Source organism: Opisthocomus hoazin, chromosome 4 (assembly GCF_030867145.1).
Source record: "Opisthocomus hoazin isolate bOpiHoa1 chromosome 4, bOpiHoa1.hap1, whole genome shotgun sequence".
Lineage (NCBI taxonomy): Eukaryota > Metazoa > Chordata > Aves > Opisthocomiformes > Opisthocomidae > Opisthocomus > Opisthocomus hoazin.
In genome coordinates, this window is record NC_134417.1 from 10,452,381 (window position 1) to 10,474,346 (window position 21,966).

At 39.2% G+C, this 21,966-nt stretch overlaps 1 protein-coding gene across 1 annotated transcript in view; it reads right to left on the minus strand.

Annotated features, from left to right (window-relative positions):
- Positions 1–1,553: 1,553 nt before the first annotated feature.
- COL4A4 (collagen type IV alpha 4 chain) overlaps positions 1,554–21,966 on the minus strand; it is a 73,885-nt gene continuing 53,472 nt past the window's right edge. The window contains exons 32-47 of the mRNA XM_075417321.1: positions 21,548–21,726; positions 20,329–20,392; positions 18,683–18,757; positions 18,112–18,219; positions 17,674–17,781; positions 13,693–13,764; positions 12,777–12,905; positions 10,854–10,961; positions 9,824–9,979; positions 9,040–9,138; positions 8,731–8,739; positions 7,726–7,857; positions 5,460–5,576; positions 4,528–4,716; positions 2,442–2,728; positions 1,554–1,825 (exon numbers count right to left, since the gene is read on the minus strand). Coding sequence (XP_075273436.1) covers positions 1,562–1,825; positions 2,442–2,728; positions 4,528–4,716; positions 5,460–5,576; positions 7,726–7,857; positions 8,731–8,739; positions 9,040–9,138; positions 9,824–9,979; positions 10,854–10,961; positions 12,777–12,905; positions 13,693–13,764; positions 17,674–17,781; positions 18,112–18,219; positions 18,683–18,757; positions 20,329–20,392; positions 21,548–21,726 — 2,096 coding nt within the window. The 3' untranslated portion in view covers positions 1,554–1,561. The remainder of the gene's footprint in view (positions 1,826–2,441; positions 2,729–4,527; positions 4,717–5,459; positions 5,577–7,725; positions 7,858–8,730; positions 8,740–9,039; positions 9,139–9,823; positions 9,980–10,853; positions 10,962–12,776; positions 12,906–13,692; positions 13,765–17,673; positions 17,782–18,111; positions 18,220–18,682; positions 18,758–20,328; positions 20,393–21,547; positions 21,727–21,966) is intronic.

Genomic DNA, 21,966 nt, shown 5'->3' on the forward strand with positions numbered 1-21,966 from the left:
GCAGCTGAGCCAGGTCTGGCTGGATCTGTCAGAGGGAAGCTGCACGATCTGATGTATTCACACGTGAATGGCCTTACCCTCTGACTAGTTTGTTTTCCTCTGGCTGAGACTGGGCTGTCTGCCTTTCCTGCTCTTTGAGTTTGTGTATCCAACTTTCAAATTGGCTGACCAGCCTGTTGTACTCGTGATGGCTTCAGAGGGAGTTCTCTTGAATTATGACTCTTGGACGTGGATCTCTGCTTCAATGAAAATCCTTTTGCTGGGGACACCCCTCTTAGTGAACACAAGTTGAAATGAAAAGTGCTGGAGAAAACCATTTTATTCCATTCTAGTAAAACACAGCTTATTTAAGTCGTAAAAAGAACATTTGTGGCCCTTCTACACATGATGAATTCTCCATTTGCAATCTGTGTTTTCAGTAGTTTCACCATGATTCAAATATGCATTCAATAGTTCTGGTTTTATAGCTGAAGGAAGGAGGTATAAATGTGGTTTAACTTTTTCAAAATGCGATCAGTGCTTTAGCTTATGAACATTTCAACAATCAGTGCTTTACAAAATAAAAAGCATCTCCAGAGCTATGATTCCATAAAGACCTTAAAGGTGATGGTTCTTTTTTGTTAGTGGCGTATTTACAAAAAAGAAGCAAAAAAAGAACAAAATTTATCAGCTTCAAGTTTAGACAATTGTCATAACACTTCTTCTATTCATCACTCAGACAAGTCCACCCATTTTATCACCATGCTGCTATTTCTTTTCAATTAATATTAGAAACTGCTCTGTTTCTTCAGCTACTTGGAGTGTAATAATTTAATTTAACTGCTCTTAGAAATTAATTGTGAATATACATATAACTTTTTAAGGATTCGTTATCTCAGCTAATTTGATTTTCTTACATAATCTGCTGTTAAACGGATTTGCAGCTTTTTGTTGCTTATGAAAGCCCAATTAACAGTTCTTTCACGGTTTTGTTCAGTACTGCAATGGTAAAAGACTTTGACCTTCATTGTTTTTATTACGAGGTTTTTTAACAATTACATTTTCTCCTTGCTTCAGAAACAACATCTGCAGGTTTCTTTAGCTAGGGAAATTCAGCTGTAGGGCTTTAAGACATTTGTCTGTTTGCACATCGTCTCTATAAGGATAAATATTTATAATATGCCATGTAAATGCGCATGCTATTCCTGTTGTTAATGCCACTTCTAACAAGAAATCCATCGTCTTGCATGACGTGTATGGTTTCCCTGGTATTCGCGACTCGATTCAAGCCTCCCAGCTCAGCTCGTTACCTGTATGTATGTTATAGCAGTGGACTCCAATGTGACAGTTTCATTTCTCTGAATTAAGTTGCTTACAGTAGATTTTAGCATCTGCAGATGTGTGCACATGGGTGGAGGAGGCTCAACAGATCCTTCACCTGTCAGTCATATATCCATTCAAACAGAAAGAACAGTGCAGCGCGCTTTCAGATATATTCACATGCTAAACACTGTTTACACCTGTAGCGTGTTGTTCATCCTTACATAAGTCTCGCGCCAACTGTGCAGTTTTGCTTTGCTTGTTAGCCATGCTTCAGGCACACCTGGCACCTACTGATTTTTTTCCTCTGCTCTTGTCCTTCTTTAAGAGTTCCTGACAGGGGGGCTGCTACAAACTGCAATTCGGGCATCACAGTTGTTAGCCAGAAACTGTATTCGTTAGCAAAAAATTGACACGTTCCCCGCTGACCCTGGCATTCAATGAACGGTGCTGATCTGAAGTCTTCTAGGCAACTTCCAGGGGACATAAGGGACTGCCCACCACCCTGATCGCCAGACCCGGTGTGCTGGAAAGAACAATGAAAGAACTTGGTAACTGCGCATGAAAAATACTTAAATTATGTTAATCTGCCTTTTTGCCTTTACTTGCTTTTAACTGTACTGTTTTTGGTGATCTCAAGTTGAAGTAAGATTCCTTTGCTGGAGAAAATCTTAATTTGCTCTGTAATGAGTTAATCTCAAAAGTCTAGAGCCAGCTCACTTATTTTTCTGGTATTTATCAAACTGCAGAAAAGAGTAATCCAGGTGGATTCTAAACGATGCCGTTATCTAAACTGCTGCAAATGTAACTGGAGGGTGGCATTAAAAAGACCTGGACCTCTTAATTCTGAAAATTGTTTCTCTGTACATGAAAATCCCATTGTTTATTAAAGACAAGTAAGCAAAACCTTTGTAATTTTAAGAAATGTGTAGCTTAAGGCAATGACTTCAGTATAGGTAGCTACAGCCAGGTTCTGCAATTTGGAACTAACCCTTGTCTTGTTTCTTTGCGTGAATTTTCCTTTTTAACGTTTGCTAGACATTGGATAGTTTGCTTCCCAGAGCTAAAAGTCTTTGAACTTTTACAACACAAAAGCTGTATGAAAGGAATTTCTATATACAATCATGTGCCCGGACTCTTACCATCAGAAAAGAATATCCTATCCAAAGGCTTCTCCAGTTTGCTGGGCAGGGAGGAATCGACTGATCTTGGCTGTGAACTGCGACCGCGGGGGCTGGGGCCTCGCACACAGCACACTTGCTGATGTAGGGCCGGATTTCTTCTTCGGAGAGGGGCGTCATTGGTAAAGGAGCAGCACTTGACAGCCAGTAAGACTTATCATTTCGACTGGCGTAGTAACAAACTTGGTTGATGTTACAGTAAGCAAAGGGCATGGTATTAAACACAGGAAGACAAGATCCTGCCAGACCTGAAAATAATAACAAATGATGAAAATTACTTCCTTCCAGGTAAGTTGAAAACAGTTTTCTGGCCAACGTTGCCGCAAAACTATATATCTTAAGAGGAGTTATGTAATTCACAGATCTTAAACCTCCCAGGCTCTTTACCAAAATGGCTAGTGATAATGAGAACAGAAACTGGTTTTTAACAATAAGTATCTTCCTTTGACCAGTAATATTGAATTGTGTCACAATCCAGCATTTAAACTCGATGTAGGTTGTCACCATGGGCAACAGTTATGATAACAAATTTCTTAGCTGTACCAACACTGAAGAATAAATTAGGCAAGAGGTGGCGGCTGGTTTAAAAGGAGATTAGCTATTTACAAACTCATTAGAAGCAGTGAGAAACCAAATGCCAATGCTGAAAAATAGAAACTTTTTGTAACGTATGACAAGGCGTTGCTACCAGAGCATTCAGCTGAAATCTCAGCAGCTGTTCTACTGCCTTCCAGAAAGGTTTCACCGGCTCTCAAAGTGGAATAAAAGGATTGAGGGATTTTGCAGAGCCAGTCCTGCAAAATTCTCATCAGGCAGACATCAGTGGGAAGTAAGAAGTGACTAGCGCATACTTCAGGGGTGAAGTTCTTCCAGAACTGAATTTAGAACAGTTTCACGATGACCTGTCTAGTTCACAATAATAATCACTGCATATATGTTCTGCCTTGAACTTTGTGTCTGATGAATTATTTCTGTAATGCCCCCAAACCCTAATGCCTTCTTTAAAGACATGTGACATCTCTATACAGAAGCCAGGTTTGTTTATCACTGATAATATTCCATTCCAGTACTAATAAAGGATCTGGAGTAGCCTGAGTAAGGAAAATGCCTGCAAGAAGAGCATACTGGTCACAGGGAACAAGAACTTTATTTTCTTCGACTTTTACTGTCACTGTTGTTATAAGGCATTCTCTCACCAACTGGCTCTCCTGGGGAATGCCAAATAGCGAAAACATTTCAAAACAACAATGCTGTACTAAAAATATCTCTTTTTATTACTCTTTTAAACACTTCTTTTTTTTGTTAAGCTTATTAGGTCCTTGATGTTTCCTCCTAGGAGACTTCTCTGCTTCTTGAATAATAAGACAATAAGAATTTAGGAAATTTCTCTTGTGCAAATTGCAGCCAATTGGTTTCTCAGGCTGCAAGTCAGCCGGCTCTAGACAGCTAATTTTAGTCAGAGCTGTAGAAGACATAGAAAAAATGACCCAAGACACCAAAAGGAGCTGTCTTTGGGAGAAATTTGGCTCTGTCTTTTCAAAAAAATACTAGTTTCTGACTCTCAAAAGCACACAATTCTGCTGTACATGATGCATAATTTTTTTTGCAAAGATTTTTTTATACTGTCCAAGTGTAACTATCTAACTTAACCAGCTCTTTTTCCCAAGCTGCCTCTACAGTAAAAAGGAGCTGCTCCTTCCGGGAGTTATTTCAGAGTGGCTAAATGAGATTTCTGATCTCTCCAGTGAGTTCAAAGACAGCCCAAAATGACTAGCCAGGGTGAGTGAAATAAACCACTTGTCTCTCCAACTTCTATGCAAAAATATTTAGAGGTACTTTTTTCATTCAACTGCATAGCAGCAGAAAATGGGTCATATAATAGGGCAGGGTAACCAAGTTCATTATGATCAGTGTAAATTAGTTTTGAGTCTGTAGAAAATAAGTAATTGGTGATTCTATAGTGTGCTCCATTTGACTTGTCTTTCATTGTATAGATCACGACATATTAGACCTTAACTAGAGAGCCGTTATTTACTACAGTACATACCAAGATCTTGATTATGAGCTTTCTCTTGTCCTTCCAGGTAGAGCAGACTATAGCCAGTCCATAATTTTGGCATCCCCTGTGGACAGAGCGGTTCTCTGTCTGACTGACTGTGAAGGACAAGCAAGAACCCACTCGCAGATCTAATATGGGGGCCTGGTGGTCCTGGGATACCCGTCTGGCCAGGTGGACCTTATGCATAGGAGAAAAGGTAAAAGAAACTTACTTGTATGAACACACAGCTAGTGTGAACTTTTCTCTTTTACTATATTTCAGTGTTCAGTAAGGGGTTCCTGACCAAATATAATACCACTTCACAGGTCGGCATTGGCAACAAAGACACCAGTAGACTCATGTTATCCTTCTTATGGGAGAGAAATTAACTGGATTGCCACTGAATGCTTGACAGCTGGCTTTTTTGTTGTGCCTCTGTCCTATGCAGTATGGATTAAGAAAGGAACTGAGGTGGGCAATGATTTCCCAGACTTACTCACTAGGATGAGTTATCTGGACTGAATTTGAATCCCTGCAGTAACAGTCGATGCCCTTTCTTCATATATAGATTAAACCATTAATTTATTAAACAGCAGTCACAGTTAAAATACAATTTTAATTACTCACAGACAGTTGCACCATTAGCTCTGATTCAGAAATGCATACCTATTGATATATGGTGTTTAAGCATGCGTGGTTAATTGCCTTTCTGGTTAATAATGGATGCTGAGATAAATTTTCTTCAGATAGGTCTTTTTATGTGTTATGAAATCATTCACAAAGGTAACTATCAGTGCTTGAACTGAGAAGGGGAAAGAAGTGTCATGGTATTTCAGGCTGGAGGTGGTTGTATCCATGTGTGAATTGGGGGAGTAGGGAGAAAACTCAGTCTATACATCATCTCGCACATCTCTGCCCCAAAAGTTATGTCCCATTCTTACCTTGTGGCCCAGCGTATCCTGGCTCTCCCATATGCCCTTGGTCACCTACTGGTCCAGATGCCCCAGGTGAGCCATCCTGACCTGGCAGGCCACATGACCCTTCTTCACCTTTTCTTCCTAGACAAACACAGAGTATGCACTTTCCCTTCATATGGCTGCATTTAAAGGTTGTACATTGGCCAAACATACACAGCATGCTAAGGGCCGCTCAGCAGAACTGACACTGCCAAGAAACTACGCTTCAGGACAAAGGTGCAGAACCACTTTCTGCTGCGAATTCCCTTTACAACTGATTCTCCTTGTGACCACAGTAGCAGCTCAGAGGCATGACTTCAGTAACAGCAACTGCTGGTAAGGTTTTATGTCCTCTCTACAGAACCTGTGTGATTTACAGTTGAAATCAAACCACTAACAAATGTTATCATGACAAGCCTCTTGCAGAATTGCCATCAGTATCTGTACCGTGTAAGAAGGTGTAACTCATCCTTTATCAGCCTTCATTTTTAAGGAACCAATTCAGCAAAATCTTGAAACACTTCACAGGGAGTTCAGTACGTAACGTGTGTGTTGGAGTACTTACAGAGCAGGGAGGGACCGCAGAACTGGACTACATCCAGTGGGGAAAGGTAAAGATATTTTAAGCTCCAGATGGCCTCACCTTTTTATATTTCTCGTATGTACATGCATTTGTATACATGAGCAGGTAATGAGGTGTGGCCATGACAGTAAAAGACACATTTCCTACACAGGGCACAGACAGTGATGGTCCTGTTCACTGGCTACTTAAAACATAATCTGAATTGAATGAAGTGACACTTGTCAGATATTACTGCACTCAGTAGTGTTTTTCCTCTTTTAGTAATAAACAGTTTTCAGATGAGTATGTTTCTCTAGCACCACAGTTGTTTCTCATTAATGGTCTGTGTTTCATTCCTTGAAAATTTTGCTACTTAATCAGCTGACTGAGTAATTCCAGGTTGTCTCCCACAACATTCAAAACTTCCCCATGCTACTTTTTACTAGAGTCATTACAAAATTCTAAACCAGTCAAAACAATTTAAGAGCTTTTCAAAGTTGGTTGCATAGTTATTTTGTTAAAGCTCAAGTACACCAAAGTTTTAGTAATACTCATTGTCTTTCCTAGTAAAACCTCCAGTTTGCCTTCCAAGTCAGGATAAAATTGGCATTCTGCTATCTTAATGAAAGGAAAAGCATTACTAAGTGTTTCTTTCGTAAAACCGGTGCAAGTATGTGTCATTGTATCACCTAGTTTTACAGAAAGTCTTTTAATGCTGTATGTAGTGGAAACATAGCAATTCAAGTCCAGAAACACCCTTTAGTTGGCAAATCAATTAAGACATGTAAAACTAGATCGTTCACTGAAAATTGCCTTGTGTTCACTTTCATGAGGGGAATGACTACTGCAGGGAATCTCCTGGGAGAAAATCACACTTTTGGTTTTTTTTTTCCCTCTGGAGACACTGGATGTCCAGTGCAGCCACCACAGCAAACTTTGGTTTCCCAAGTAAGAAGTATCTGAAACCACATGAGGGATTCCACTGTCTAAACTGAAGACACCACATTTAGACACAACCTAAACTGAAGATACTACTCAGACATGCTACACTGTACTTCTATGAAGATGCCCACTCTGTTGGAGTCATCAGTGCCAGCATCACCCTTCTTTTCTTTTTAGGTATCAGAAGAATGTTTCAGCCTTTCATCACTTCTTTTTAAGATCTCTGTAGCCAGTTTTCTTTTTGTGGTAACTTTTTCGTGTTCTAATAGATAAAAAGCACTATCATAACCGCTTCCCTGACTTCAGTGTCCTTTTAGGACTTTGGTTAGCAGAGCTTTGTGATTCATTATTGCTAAATTTTAAAGCATGTATATTTTTAACATCTTCCAAATATAACCTGTCTAAACCATAGGAGTGGTTTGAGCCATTGCTTTTTCATTTGTTGGTAAAAAGGAAAAATAACCATTTAAAGAACTTTTTTCTTGACAGTGCATGACGCTTTTTCCCTCCCTGGCCTAGGAAAAGGGAATACAGTGCCGGCAGGCTCAAGCAGCCTGGTTCAGCTATATCGATCCATCCTCCTTAGCATTAACCAGCATGCTACATGTTTCTGGAGACTGTTTATAAGTGTTTAAGGGGAAGAGACAAGGTAAAAACATAGAGAAGTAACACTGACACTCTGATTTTTTTCAAATTGTTGTCTAAATGGCTAAAATAGACATCCAAGCTTTCAAAAGACAAGCTTACCTTGGGGTCCAGGCTGGCCTATCAGCCCTGGTAATCCTACAGGGCCATCAAGTCCTCTTTGCCCTGCTTCCCCTGGAGGCCCTGGGATTGCAGGGCATGAATCATCTGTTTTTCCTGGTTCACCAGGGTCACCTGGAATGTGTGATAGGAAAGTACATTAGACAGAAGATTGGTTAATAGCTCCCATGTGAAAAATCAGTGTAACTGTTGGCTGGTTTTGGTATTCAAGTGTATACTTTAAGTATTTTAAAATCTTGAATCATTGAGTCTCATTGCTTTTAATTTTACTCTTAAGTTTTCTAACACAACATTTAATAGCATGGCAAGCATGTGTTAGCAAGCGTATGCTAGCTGATATGTTTCAAGTATTTGATGTATTGATTCTGTCTTAATGTGCCCCAAACTGTTTGAATTAAAGCCTAAAGTCTACCCAACTTCAGTGCAAACACCTTGGCACATGTGAAGATTTACAGTACTTTGCCTGTTCTGTGGCTGCAAAACCAGCAGGCCAAAGAAGCTAACCCACAACATCAATTTAAAAATCATAATAATAAAAAATAAAGAACAGCCACATTTTATGTATTGAAAGTTACTGGGAGCTATTGGCTATTTGTATTTCGGAACAAAATCAGAATTGGATAAATTTAGTCAGATTAAGAGTTCAGTGTTTGTAGTAATCCAGTGTTAGGATTCAAGCTTACACTAAGTTTTTGGTTAGAAAGCATCTTCTGTGACAACTGAAAAAGAAGTGGTAATTTGAAACGAAAGTACTTTACCAAGTCTAACTGACATCATAGCATGAGACTTCTCACTGATGCATTATCATGATATTGGTCTGCTTGGAATTGCTAGCTGTTCATGTGAAAAATCTTAGAACTATGTTGTTGTAGCAGTATCTACTACTCCTAGCAGCCAAGCCAAGAATACCTTCTAATAAGAGCAGAATGTATCTATACAGAAGGAAGCCCACATGAAAAGAACAATAATCAATAGTCATGAACTTACCTATAAAGCCTGAAGGATTTGAAAAATGGAAAGCAGATTGCGGCCGTTGTGCAGGTGGAAACAAGTTTCAGGCATGTAAATTAGAGGAAAGAATGGAATGAGAACTGAAATCACTTACATGAGGTGACATTAGAAACAAATACATATTTGGAAATTTTCACACAACTCAAATGGGAAATTAATTAAGTTGTTTTTTTTCCTGAGATTTTTTTAAATTGTCTGCATGAAAGTAAATAATAATAGGATTATTTAATTAGAGAAAGATTATGGCTACAATTGAGTGACAATGAGCAACAGGTTCATAAGTACCTGTGGGACCTGTGGGACCAGGTTTTCCTTGAAAGCCTTGGTCTCCCGGTTGTCCTGTAGCACCAGGTGGACCCTGTGGGCCATGGATTCCCATAGGACCTGGGGAGAAGAGAGTGGTGCAGTTACAGGTGGTTGTATTCTGAGAAGGTGACACATAAATAAGATAAAGTCTTGGCTGCTTGAGTAACAAAAAGTGCTTGGGACAGCTCAACTCTGTTGTCTCCCAGAAAGAAATGCACATTTTCCTCTTCTCTCCCTGGTCTTGAACTGAATTAAAATTTATGACTTTTTATTTTTTTAGAGATTGGAAGGGATTGGTGTAGATATGACTTCTCTACAGTGTGTGGAAGAAACAGGGTATCTAGGTCCCTATTTTTTCAAACTAAAGAATTCGTTGAAAGCCCAAAGCTATTGCTATGGAGCAGGTGTGAGACTCTGTGTTAGTTCAAACAGATCTGCATCTTCCACAGGTTCTCAAGACCCCTACAGAGAGGTCAAGGTTTGCTTTGTCTGGCAGACTCAAAAGTTTTAAAACTGCCTCATTCTCAGGTTGGTGAGGGAGTCTTCCAACAAGTTGTTGGAAGCAACACATGTGCATCTGGCTCTACTCTGACCTTCTACACCAGCCCTATCCTATCTGTAGGTAACAGGGCAGAGCTATGAAATGTCCAGCCTACTCCTCCTGTCTGGCTCAGTCTCCTGTGGCAATCCCCTGTGCACAAGGCTCAGCTGCATACGGCTGGGCACAAGTGCACACGCTAGTTAAAAACATCTCGGATCATACCCTTTGGGCCTCCTCTTCCTGGGTTCCCTGGAAGACCTCTGGCTCCTTGTTGCCCTCGCTGCCCAGGATTACCTGGTGCCCCTCGAATGCCAATACCACCTGGATCTCCTCGCACAAAGACAGTCTCTCCAGGAGGACCAGGATTCCCAGGCTGCCCTATGGTAAAAGAACTTTATTCTTAATATACGCAGAAAGCATAAACATCTAAAAATAGCCATGTTCCACTGTTTTTTTCCCCTGGGCTGTAGGACAGCCCTTGCGTGTCTTTGGCAATACTAGCATTAGCCTTTGTCCAAGGCATTGTAAGGAAGTCAATGATAGGAATAGCTCCCAAATCTACGTAGATTTGTGCAAGCAAAAGGTGGCAAGTTAAGGTTACAGGCATTGAGGCACTGCTTCTTTATGTTTATCAGTGCTGCTTACCCTTCCAATCTCCATCCTCTGTTTCCCAATGGGAAGTAATTCTTTGTACTGGGTAAGGAAGGGTTCAGATAATACTAAATGTAAGGGCTCAAAACAACTTGAAAGAGCTCCATTTGAGGACCAGAGTCTATAGAAATTGACTGGATCCCTTGGCAACCCCGGCTTGTGACAGAAGTAAGGTCTACATAAATGGTTACAAAAGAGTTGCTAGCTTTAGCTTTCCCAGGGCTGGATTTAGATTGGAAAGCTTTTTGTGGGTTTACGAATAACAGCAGGCCTCTGGACAATGTGTTTAATCCTTCTTGCTAGGAAGAGAGGCCAGTAACCTTATTTCTGTTTGTTTCTGTGGAAACTGAGATATGCTGTAGCAGCAGGACTTGTACAGAATTACCACACAGGCCAGAAAACTGAATCTGGAGATCTCTATTTTATCCTTGCTCTGGTGATCTCTCCAGTGTTCACTTCTCTCTGTATTCAGTGAGGTACTGATTGGTTTCTTAGTTCCCTATGCACTTTTATACGTTGTTCCACAGACAGCAACCCAGTGACTCCTAGTAGCCTCAGGGGCTTTTTACACAATCAGATTTGGTATTTTTGGTTTTAATACCTCTGATGCCGTCTAAACCAGGTGGTCCTTGATCACCTGGAGGACCAGGAGAAGCACTATCAGGAGATCGTCCCATAGGTCCAGTGGCTCCAACAGGTCCTCTTCTACCTAAGGGATCACATTTTACAAAAACAAAAGAAAGAAAAAAAAAAAACCCTGAGGCTTTTTTTTAGATCACAGAAATAAGTAACTAACTAAAAGAACACTGACATGGGAAGTCTTGGAGGTAATGTATGCTCTCAGTTATATACTGAACATATCAGTGATTAGGCTAATTAAGGCATCTTGTAGAAGTGAAAATATTTGTTATCTTGTAAAATTTTTAATTCTTTCTGTAAAATCTACTTAAACTAAAGAATGCATCATCACACCCTGGCATATTGCCACAAATAGCCACCTTCTCCTGAACTCTAACAATGGGAGAAATGGTAAAAATGTAAGACGAGTGGGGACTATGAAATCATTCTGCTGGGACAGGATTAAGTATTCACAGACTGTTCCTAGCAAAAGTGAGTTCAGCCGTTTCCTAAAAACCTCAGTGAACAAGATGAACTTGCCTTAAATGTTGGGGTTTTTTTTGTAATTTGTAATCTCGGTTTTTGCAAAATAAGACGTTAGTGCTCTTACATGTGACAGGCAGGAAGAGTTAGAGGTTATCCTCTGCATACCACTTTTGAATAGTAGCAGCTTGTTAGCAAGTGTTTCACTCTGTTGCCTTCTCTTTTCTACAAAAAACCAAATCTAGTTTCTTCAGTTTTGTTTTTAACCCCATCCTTCCTTTTACTTTCTCATGAGTTCTCTCTAATTTGCCAAAGCTGGACTCAGTGTACCATGGGAGGCCTTGCCTATCCCATGTCAAGCAGTGTCAAGCAGCACATCTCTGAATGAAACTTTCTCTTTTTTCCTTAACAGCACCATTCTGCTGACTCCCCCAGTTCACGCATTAGTAACTGCATTGTCGTCATCTTAGAATAATTCACCTCACCGGAATTCACCTCTGCTATTTTTCTTCTGTCTGTTACGTGACACTGTGGCAAGGTTTGGTAGAGTAAAGCTAATGTCACTTCTAATCATGAAATTGCTGAGGCTCGAATGGGCTTTTGGAGACTTTCTAGTCCAATCCCCTCCTCAAAGCAGGGTCAGCTAGAGCAGGTTGCCTAGGACTCTGTCCAGCTGGGTTCTGAGTATCTCCAAGGATGGACACTCCATAACTCCTCTGGGCAAACTGTTCCTGTGTTCAATTACCCCTACAGGAAAACCAAAATTTTTATTTCAGTAGAATTTCCTGTATGTCAATTTGTGCCCATTACCTCTTGTCCTGTCACTGAATACCATTATGAAGAATCCATCTCCATATCCTCCCCATCAGGTACTTATGCACATTGATGAAATCACCCCTGAGCCCTCTCTTCTGGAGGCTAAGCCTCTCCTCACCTGACAGATGCTCCAATCTCTTAACCTTCTTAGCGGCCCTTCCTCAAACACTTGGTTTTTCCTATTTCTATGCAATTCCTGTATCACCAAGGCTTTTAAATAATCATAGCAATCTTGTGATACAGTTCCATCTTGCATTTACATCAGAATAGTTGATAGATTTACTATACTTCTGTGACTACCAGATCTCCTGCACTCTTTTTCTTCAGGAATTTCTTCCCAAGGGGCAACTCCACCTAGCAGTTCCCTGACTCTGTCCAAGACCATTGGTTTTTATTCTCATTCTCTCCTCTCCTGGAACACAATAAACAAGAAGTACTGGGGTCCCTGTATCTACTCAGGAAACATCAGCACATTACTGCAACAGAAATGTTTTTAGGGAGGTAATCTTCTGGGTATGTATTAACGTTCATACTAACCAGGGAAAGAGCCTGCATGAGCTTTGTTTCAACTCTGCAGGGCACCACTAAGGAGAAAAACCTTTCTTACCTGGAAATCCTGGGAATCCCCTTTCTCCAGGGGGGCCTGGAATAGAAATACCAGGCCATCCAGGTTCACCTCTGTCTCCTTTTGGTCCAAGTTCTCCCACGTATCCTGGAGGCCCTGTTTCACTTTGACCTTTATAGGAAAACAATTATGTACATAAAGCTTACAGTGAGTACAAATACAGATGTGCAGAATAGAAATACCAGCTGCAGATGTTCCTCCTTGCAAAGGTTGCCTAGCGCTATTTTTCTGGTTGTCTCCTGGAAACTGGATAGAGTTTTGTTGAATCTGGCCCTAATTCATCTCTCTCAAAGAAAGCAAACTCTTTGCTTTAATGCTGTTCTTCAGGGGTTATTTTATATGGTGTCATTATTGTCTGTAACTTGAAATATAAACTGATTGCACAGTCTTTAGTTTTCTATCAGCATAAATTTCTAATCTCTAGATAGATGATGAGCATTGTTTTTTAATGCTGCTTCAAAAGCACGTTTTGAAAGCTGCAAATAGATCAGCATGAGTGAAAAGCAAGTTCCTCTTAAGTTTGTGGCACAGCTCCCATGGACTTTAATGGGGCTGGGATTTCATAAGTCTCCTTTTAATTTGTTAGTTTATCTTTTACACATGAAAAACCTGGAGACTTGGCTCTACTTTGAATCATCTGCACTGAACATTTTCATTTTATAAACAGCCTTGAAAGGTTCCAACAAAACTATATGAGTAACAGAAGTTTTAAAGTTGTCCCCACAAATAACTGCAGGTGTGTCATCAGGCATACTTAAGATTCTGTTTGAAAGTTTAGTCTCAGCCTTAATGATATCTTCTGGGCAAGGCAAGTATCAAAATAACGTGCATCGTTCCTTGCACATTCAGTCATTTAAGAGAAGATTTTGTGTTTGACATAGCTATTTCCCTTCTTTACCTGGAGCTCCTGCAGAACCCTTTTGACCTTTTAGTCCATCCAAGCCATCCAGTCCGGGTGGTCCAGGAAGACCTGAGAGGTATTACAGGCATGACTGAGTGCCACAATAATCCTTTAAAGTCACAATTAAAAATTACGCCATTTTGTTTCTGACAACACATAATTGATCAAGACAGGGTATTTGCTGAATTTGATTCTCATTGGTAACTGAAGATGAGATCCCATTGCACCTGAGTGCAGTCTTTTTGGAAAGGAAATGGGAAAAATCTGACAATAGCAATCGTAATACAGTTTCACATCAAAGCAATCAGAAAACACACAATTTAATCCTTTTGGTATTTCTGTAGTGCAGCTAGCAGCAGGAAGCTCACTATGGGCTAATTTACTCTATTGTGAACCTCATGTCTGTGGCTAGACTACTACTGCTACCTGTGATTAACTAGGCCAAAGTTAGCTAGGTTATCACTACGTCACCAGGTGACTGGGGTGCAGACACCACCTAAAATAACTGTAAAGCTGGAACTTCTTTACAGCTTCTGTTCCAAACTAAGTGCTATTTAATCTAGGTGTACTAGAAAGAAGCTGAATTTTCACCTGTCTTCTTTTCCCAGATACTGCAGATTTCACACAGAAAACTATGCTTTTTTGCATCATGTTATTACAAAAATTCTTTTAAACGGAGCAGCACAAAGTCTTTGAAGACAACAAATCTGTAATAGAGACCTATGCTGACGTGTGACAGTATATAGCAGCTTTGTCGCTAGTTATGTTCACCAGCTGACCGGATCACAGGCTGAGTGTTCATGGTAGTGAGATATCACTTTTGCTTTATAATCTGTGATTTTTTGAAAATTGCTAAAACACAGTAAGTAAAAACATAGATGGCATTTTTTAATGCACTTTTAAAAAGTTGGAACTAATCTGAGACTGTGTTTGTTGTTTGAAGTGCAGGGTAAAAATATCTCCGTGTCATTAGCACTTTATAGTTTCCTACGTTTAGCACTTTACAGTTTTGTAAGCTGTATAGATGAAGTCTCAAACGCAAAAATGTACACTTATTAAATGCAGACGGCAGCCTATCACCTGGTGATAGGGACAGATCTTGCAAAACTGATGGGTCATTTGGTAACAGGTTCCAAAGAGGTTTCAGACAGAGCAATAGACTTGGGATGCTTCTTGCTCCAGAGCAGGACAGATTAGAGTGGACACTGATCATCAAGAAGTTGAACTGTCCATGCGTATTCCTGTCTCTCTTCCACCTTCACTGCTTATGTCTGCCTCATTTCCTTCCCCGCCAGTTCCTCTCCCTGCCAGGCAGGGGTTCCCAATCCAGTTGCAGTGGTTTTTTTTCCACAAGTCTGAATTATCTTTCTGCGTGTCTCCTTTTCTCTGTCTAGCTACTTCCTGGCACAGAAGATATAGGTTCTCTGTTTCAGTTCCTGTGCTTAATCCCAGCATGTCCTGCAGAATGCCAGTCTGCTGCATATCCAGAGCATGAATCATGGGAGAATTTATTTCTCTACTTAAGCACATATGAATGGATATTTTTTTTAGTTTATAAGCTGGTCAAATTTGGCAGGGATAAATTGCTGTAGGAACAGCAATGCAAATGCCCTTCATCAAATGCTTCACCTGCCAAATTTAAAGGTCCCTAGTTCAAAGATGGGTCATCTGACAAAGAGAACTCTAGTGCCCTTTTATTTTTCCTAACAGACACACAAAAAATAATAATCCTATAGCTTTGTTCTCAGGAACTGTTGAATTATTTTAGTTCAAATTTAACAAAGGAAAAAAAAAAATCCAGCCTGTAGCAAACACTGGTCTGGAAAAATTTTAAATCCAGGACACTGTTTGAAAACTTGCAAGGTATTGATAATATACTCTCTGTATAATCCCCTTTATAATATGGGACACTAGTAATCCAACCTGTAATATCTTCTGTGCCCTTAATTAACTGCTCTTTAACTTTTCATTAAATTCTAAGTTTCATTCCTGCTTTCTGTAGTTTGCTTGTGCTTTGGGGATGTTCCCATTTTCAAATTTATGTAGGAGTTGCACGCTAATTTGGGGAATTTAACAGTGGTATTTTAAAATGGTTATGAACTCCTAATGAATTTTGGCACCCAGGTCACCATCTAAAGCTTTTTTGATCTTTAGCTTACTCAGTCAAGATTGATGGCTTGGTTTACTTTCTTTCCAGTGAATTTCTGACACATTTGCCAACAAACCATTATAATATCAGCACTTGTAATTCTAGATTTTGGATTGCTCTAGTCCCATATTTCTAGGTACAGCTGAATTGGCTGACCTATGTATGAACCATTGTTGCTGTATTTTACAGTCCAGTTCAGCTTCTACTCACACAAGTAATTCTGCTGATGTTCTTATTATTACTTGCTTCATCAAGGACTACTCTCGTAAGTAAGGCTTGCCAGACTGAGCCCTTGACTACTAAAGCTATCTCTGTAATAAAGAAAATGTGATTATGCTTTGGTAGATGCTGTTTAACTAATTTTTTTCTGAATCTAAAAGTTATTCAGGCACAAGACATTTAATGTAAATGAGAAGCAATCAGACTAACAAGGCTACATACTTAGATATGAAAAGCCAATTAACCATTTCACTTCTAATGCTAGCAACAATATTTATTGAAAATAGCACCAAGATCTATATTCTCCCATTGAATTGGAATACAGATTCCAGTCAGTTTTCATTACTAGGTATAATTTCAAAGGTGTTAACCTTCTTTTCAACTATGCTGGCAATATATAGAATCCTAATGCTTAGCAGGCTACTTGGTCTCTAATGAATTTCCATTTGAAACTGAACTTTTCCCTCTGCAGCACGTGTGTTAATTTGTTATGTCTCCTGTGCAGGACTTGGGATAACTTCTGTATAATATAGAAGAGAAGGGTCTTACCACTTACAACAAGAAGGAAAGAGCCCATCTGCTACTAAGAAGTTTTCAGCACAAGAATGCTTGTTTGTTTGTTTGTTTTGACCCCTCTGAATTGAGACATCCCTGTCACTGCAGACAACTGCCTTTGTTACAGCAAATACTGTTTGCAACAATGAAATGTTCTCTTGCAGATTATGCACCAGCAAGGAATCTGTCATGACAGTTCAAATCAGCACCACTTACTTTACTGCAAACAAACTTAAATGGTTTCCATTTTCCATTTAAATTTTCAGTAGTTTACAAGAAACCTTTTCCTTAGATTCAGTTTTTCAAATTTCTGTACATGGGTTGCTAATATTATTCTCCCTGTTCAGGAACTGGTTATGGAGCACACTATAACAGCGAGAGGATACAAAGTACGTAGTCGATTATCTTTCTTTGTAAAATAATAATGTAACTTATAATTTCAGTATATCATTCTGAGTATAGTAAATGTTAATAATGTCCTCCAACAAAAACAACTGTATAGACGAACTACTGTTCAATCTAAACATAACAATCATTGTGAGAAGTGTAAATTCGGATTTGGGAGAAACATTTCTATGTTAAATCCGCCAAATGTCAGGTTTTGGAGAAAACAAAACAACAAAAACCAACCCAAGTTATCACAATTTCTTAAAACGAATTTGTAAGACAAAACTATCCACAGCACTATGCTGGTTTTGTAGAGTAACAGTGGCACTCTATGGTGAAAAGGCAGAACACAGCATAATTGAAGTGAAACATCTGAATTACTGCAAACTTCTTTTTCCTTCCTTAACTTCTGCTATCACTTATGTCAGCTGATCCAGAATCTGTTTCTGCATTCCTCCTTACACATTTTAGATAGTAGCCCATTTTCTGAGGTACCATTTATGTTACTTTTCAAAGGTGATGGGAACTGGCTTAACTCTTCTAGTAGTTTAAGAGAACACAGAATCAAAATCATGCTCACAGTTAGGCCTTTTCCATTTCCACTACTAAAAGGGTATTTATGCCTGGTGCTGTTACATTACCGTAGAACTGTACTGTATACTGTTTACCTTTTCTGCCTTGGAATCCAGCTAATCCTTGCAATCCTGGAGGTCCCAAAATTCCATGTTGCCCTCTTTCTCCAGGTTGTCCTGGCAATCCCTGAGGACCTGTACTCCCTGAGAGCAGGAAAAAAAATATCTGTGAATAAGCAAATCTATTAAACTGTTTTGTTTTGTATTTTTTTTTTCAGGCTATGCAGCACACTGCATTATTCAGAGACACCTGAAAGTGTATGGGAATGTATGAAGAATTGATGGATCTTGCTCTGAGACTCTGAGCAGACTATTGCTGCTGTCTGTATGTACTGAAACAGCTTTCGATACAAGCCTTCACATGATCTCTGATTTCTCTAGCCTTCTCCACAGAGATGCCTCTTCAGCTGCATTTCCTGTTCCATATCTCTTTTGAGCTGTTACATGGCACTATTTTTTGAACTTTGCCATTACCTGGAAATCCAGGTATTCCTGGGTATCCAGGTTCACCCTTGGATCCTGGTCTTCCAGGTTGCCCTTGGATACCTGGTGAACCCTTCTCTCCTGGGAATCCGCAGAGTCCTTAAAGAAAAAAAATAACCTAGCATTTATTTGTTTAAAGTTGCCCATTCTTTTCTTCATCTTCTAAGTTTAAAAATATAAAAATTCAGTGAGGGGTTTCTTGACTAGAAAAATAATTTCATTCAAATACTTCAGATCCTTGCATCTATTCATTAGCAATGAATTATACTGATCTCTCTGGTGGTATCCAAAAGCGCAGAAAGGGCTAGCAAGATACAGCCAAGCCATGTTATATTCTGGTACGTGGTGTTATGTTCATCAGTGCTCTACTAGACAACAGTAGACTCTACCTCCTACGTTCACGCTAGCCATATTGCACATTGTGATGCCTCTCCAATCCCTGGGTTATAACTATAGAAAATACCACTCAATATGCAAAGGAAGAAGAGCTCCCTTTCTGCTAACAAAACTTAGAGAAAATAAGTTTTTAAGTCCATTTTTTTCTTCAGTCAGACAGAGGTACCTGGCAATCCCGGATCTCCAGGAGGCCCTTTTCGACCGCGTGTACCAAGCAGAGGAGACGGGTCACCTCTCTTGCCTGTTGAGGTACAATGACTTTCATTTCATACAAGTATCCTTTTCATCCACAAAATCAAAGCTGGACCATTTTGAAAGATCAGATAATTTATTCATAGATATTAACAGCTATAAAAGGGACTGAGAGAACGCAGAATGAAAAATGCTTTGGCACATGCAAATTATCTGCCAGCTCAGCCTGTCCTGACGTACAAACTCAGTTTGTGTTTAGTGTGACTCCTGGCAGTACTTGTGTACATTTCCCATCGTGAAAAAAACAAAACCAAAAAATTATGGGAACTTTCCCAATACTGACAACGGATACTGAAAATGAAAGGTAATGCATAAATTCCCCATAACACTTTATTAAAGAACTCCTTACATAGGTTTGTGAGGATGTGCAAAATCAATATAGTGTGAATCTATTTACTCGGTAAAGGCATTTTAGGGACTAGCTGGAGACTTTCAGCCAGCACACCTTCTTGTTTGTCTCTGCTGAAATTCCTGTTTATCACAGAATCAATAATTCTGAGCAATTTTGCTTCACACTGTCTGTACAAATGTCTGACTCTCCTACCTATTCATGCTGTCTCCAGCTTCATTGGCTGATTTTGCTGTGAAGAGTTAAGAGGAAATATCGAGTTCGAATGTTGCCAGAAATCCCCTGCCATAGCAATCCCCACCTTTACTGGCTATTTCCCGCTTTAGTTTTAAGGATAACTTTTCCAGTAAGTTTGTTTTCAATACATTTCACAAGAGTTCTCTTTATATTGAGTATAGCTCTTTACTTTTTTGTGGGAATATATTCCCTGGCTGAGAAGGTCTTGAATTTTTGAAGAAATGTAGCCAAGAAAAGAATTTCTCCTGTCCCTTTAATGCTTTTTTTTCAGGCAATGATTTAATTTCATTATTTATTAGCAATGAAATCTTGCTCCAAGGAAATTTGGAATATCATGCATGACACCATTTTGTATTTCTCTGAAACACTTTTTAAAATCTAAATATTATGGATAAATTTTTTAGAGTAATCTCTACCAATGCAAAAAAACAAGATGCAAAACTTCAGCTTTTCAAATGAATAATTTTGCACGCATGGGTATGAACTCTGCCTGATCTGTGACATTACACTTTCAGAAGTTCCAAGAATTCAAAAATCATAGCCTGGAAAACACTAGAAAATAAGTGATTTAAAAGAAATTATAAATCATGTTGGGATATTTTTAAAACTCTACATATCTGTATAATGCCATAAATGATTGCATTTTCTCTTACTTGATTTGAAAAATTTTACAGATCTGTAAGAGTGGATTTTTACATGTGTTTGATGGAGTTTTTAAACTTCATGAAATCTGACACAAATTTATCTTCTACATTAGTAAGACCTATTTTCCAAGGAATAAACTGTTGAAGAATATACCGAAATGTAAATTTTGCCTTCAGGTAAGTCAGGCTTATTCCTAGTGACATTCATGTTTTAATTCTTTTCACTTCTGTCCTGTTTTCCCTTTTCTAGCGTCTACTCGCCATCTATGAAAGGATATACATCTTAACAATACTGCTCTTTTCAAAAGCCTGTCTATATAAACTCATTACCTTTAGATCCTTTTGGGCCAGTCAGTCCTGGATTTCCAGGGATTCCCGGTAAGCCAATGTCACCCTGATTTTTTTAAAAACAAAATAAAAATATTTGATATGTGATATGTGTAGCAGGACTGATCTATAAGAGTGTTTGGTTCTCTTACACTGGTAAATGGATCAGAAATCAACATGAATAGCAAAACTGTATCTTAAGCTCAACAGAAAAGCATGCTGTCTGTTACATGTCTAACATTGACCATTAGCACTTCCAAGAAACTGTAGATTAGACTTGCTAATCATCTTGAATTTGTGCTTCTATAGTTTATGCTAACTTTTGGTTTGAACAGCTTGAATTCCCCACAGATGGCTTGAGTAATTTGATTTAAAAGGTACCATAAAAATGTACCAAATATTGTTGTATGTTACCCAAAATTTACTATAAACATTAACCAGAAATATGTTGTGAAGTTAACAGTAAAAATGTAAAGATTTCTCTGGTTTTCCTTTTGAATAGTGACCTATAATCAGCAAACCACAGATTATCTCTTGAAAGGAATATAATAAAAGACAAGCCAAGCAAACATATGCCCCCTTGCCAAAAAAACTACTGTGCGTTATGCTTCATGTAATCTCACTGCCTGTCCACCTGGCATACAAGTGCATGAAGAATTTTACCTTATATCCATATGCGATATATGTGCAGTTTTGTATATTTGATCTTGAGCAATATTGCTTGCCTGGGTTCTGTTTGGTGCAAGTTGTCTGTATGGACACAGAAGACTTGTCTATTGGCTTGACTGCTCCACGTAGCAAGATAAGAAGCAGCAGCTGTATGTTAACTTCTAACTTGTGCTGCTGTTTTGTTACGATCTCTGCAGTAAGTGACTTGTCAATCTGTTCTTAGCAATAACGTTAAAGACTTGATTGTGCATCCAATTTTTCCCCCCTAATTAGTGCAGCATAGCCTGTACTTCCACCAAGTGGCAATATAACAAAATCAGAACATGCAGCTAGGAGAGAAGCCCTTTGTTGACTCTGACTACATTTCCTGCTAAAATGTAATCAAAGCATTCAAGTATTGCATTAAGGAATTCACCTTTCCTTTTATACTGACAGTCTCTTCTCAGGAGGAACAGCTAATGGGTCAGTACAATAGAAGTACCCTTCATCGTATTTCTTGGAGGTAGGAGATAACCGCAAAGTCCAGAACGTTTCACTACCACTTTCAGTTTACCTGGTCACCTGGTTGTCCTTGAAAACCCGTAATTCCTTTAAAGCCCTTTGGTCCTGGGAAACCCGGTGATCCTGGAAAGCCAGTCAGTCCAGTGTCACCACGGTCACCTGGCAGTCCCGGGACACCGTTCTCCCCTGGAAATCCTGGAGTGCCTCTGATACCAGTATTGCCTTTTTCACCTGAAGTCAATTGTGGAACAAGACAATGACCAACATAGTCAAGCCATTATTTGATGCTTATTTTGAATATGGCTATGCTTTCACACTTTGTGTGTTGCCTTAGTAATTGTCCAAAGAAACTAGCCTGCTAGTTTAAGAATCCACAAACAGAATTAGGTTCCTGGATGTTACTGCAGCTACGAGTCCAAACCTGTGACAGTGATTAATATCAGACAAATGTGTGTGTATGCAGGGCTTTAT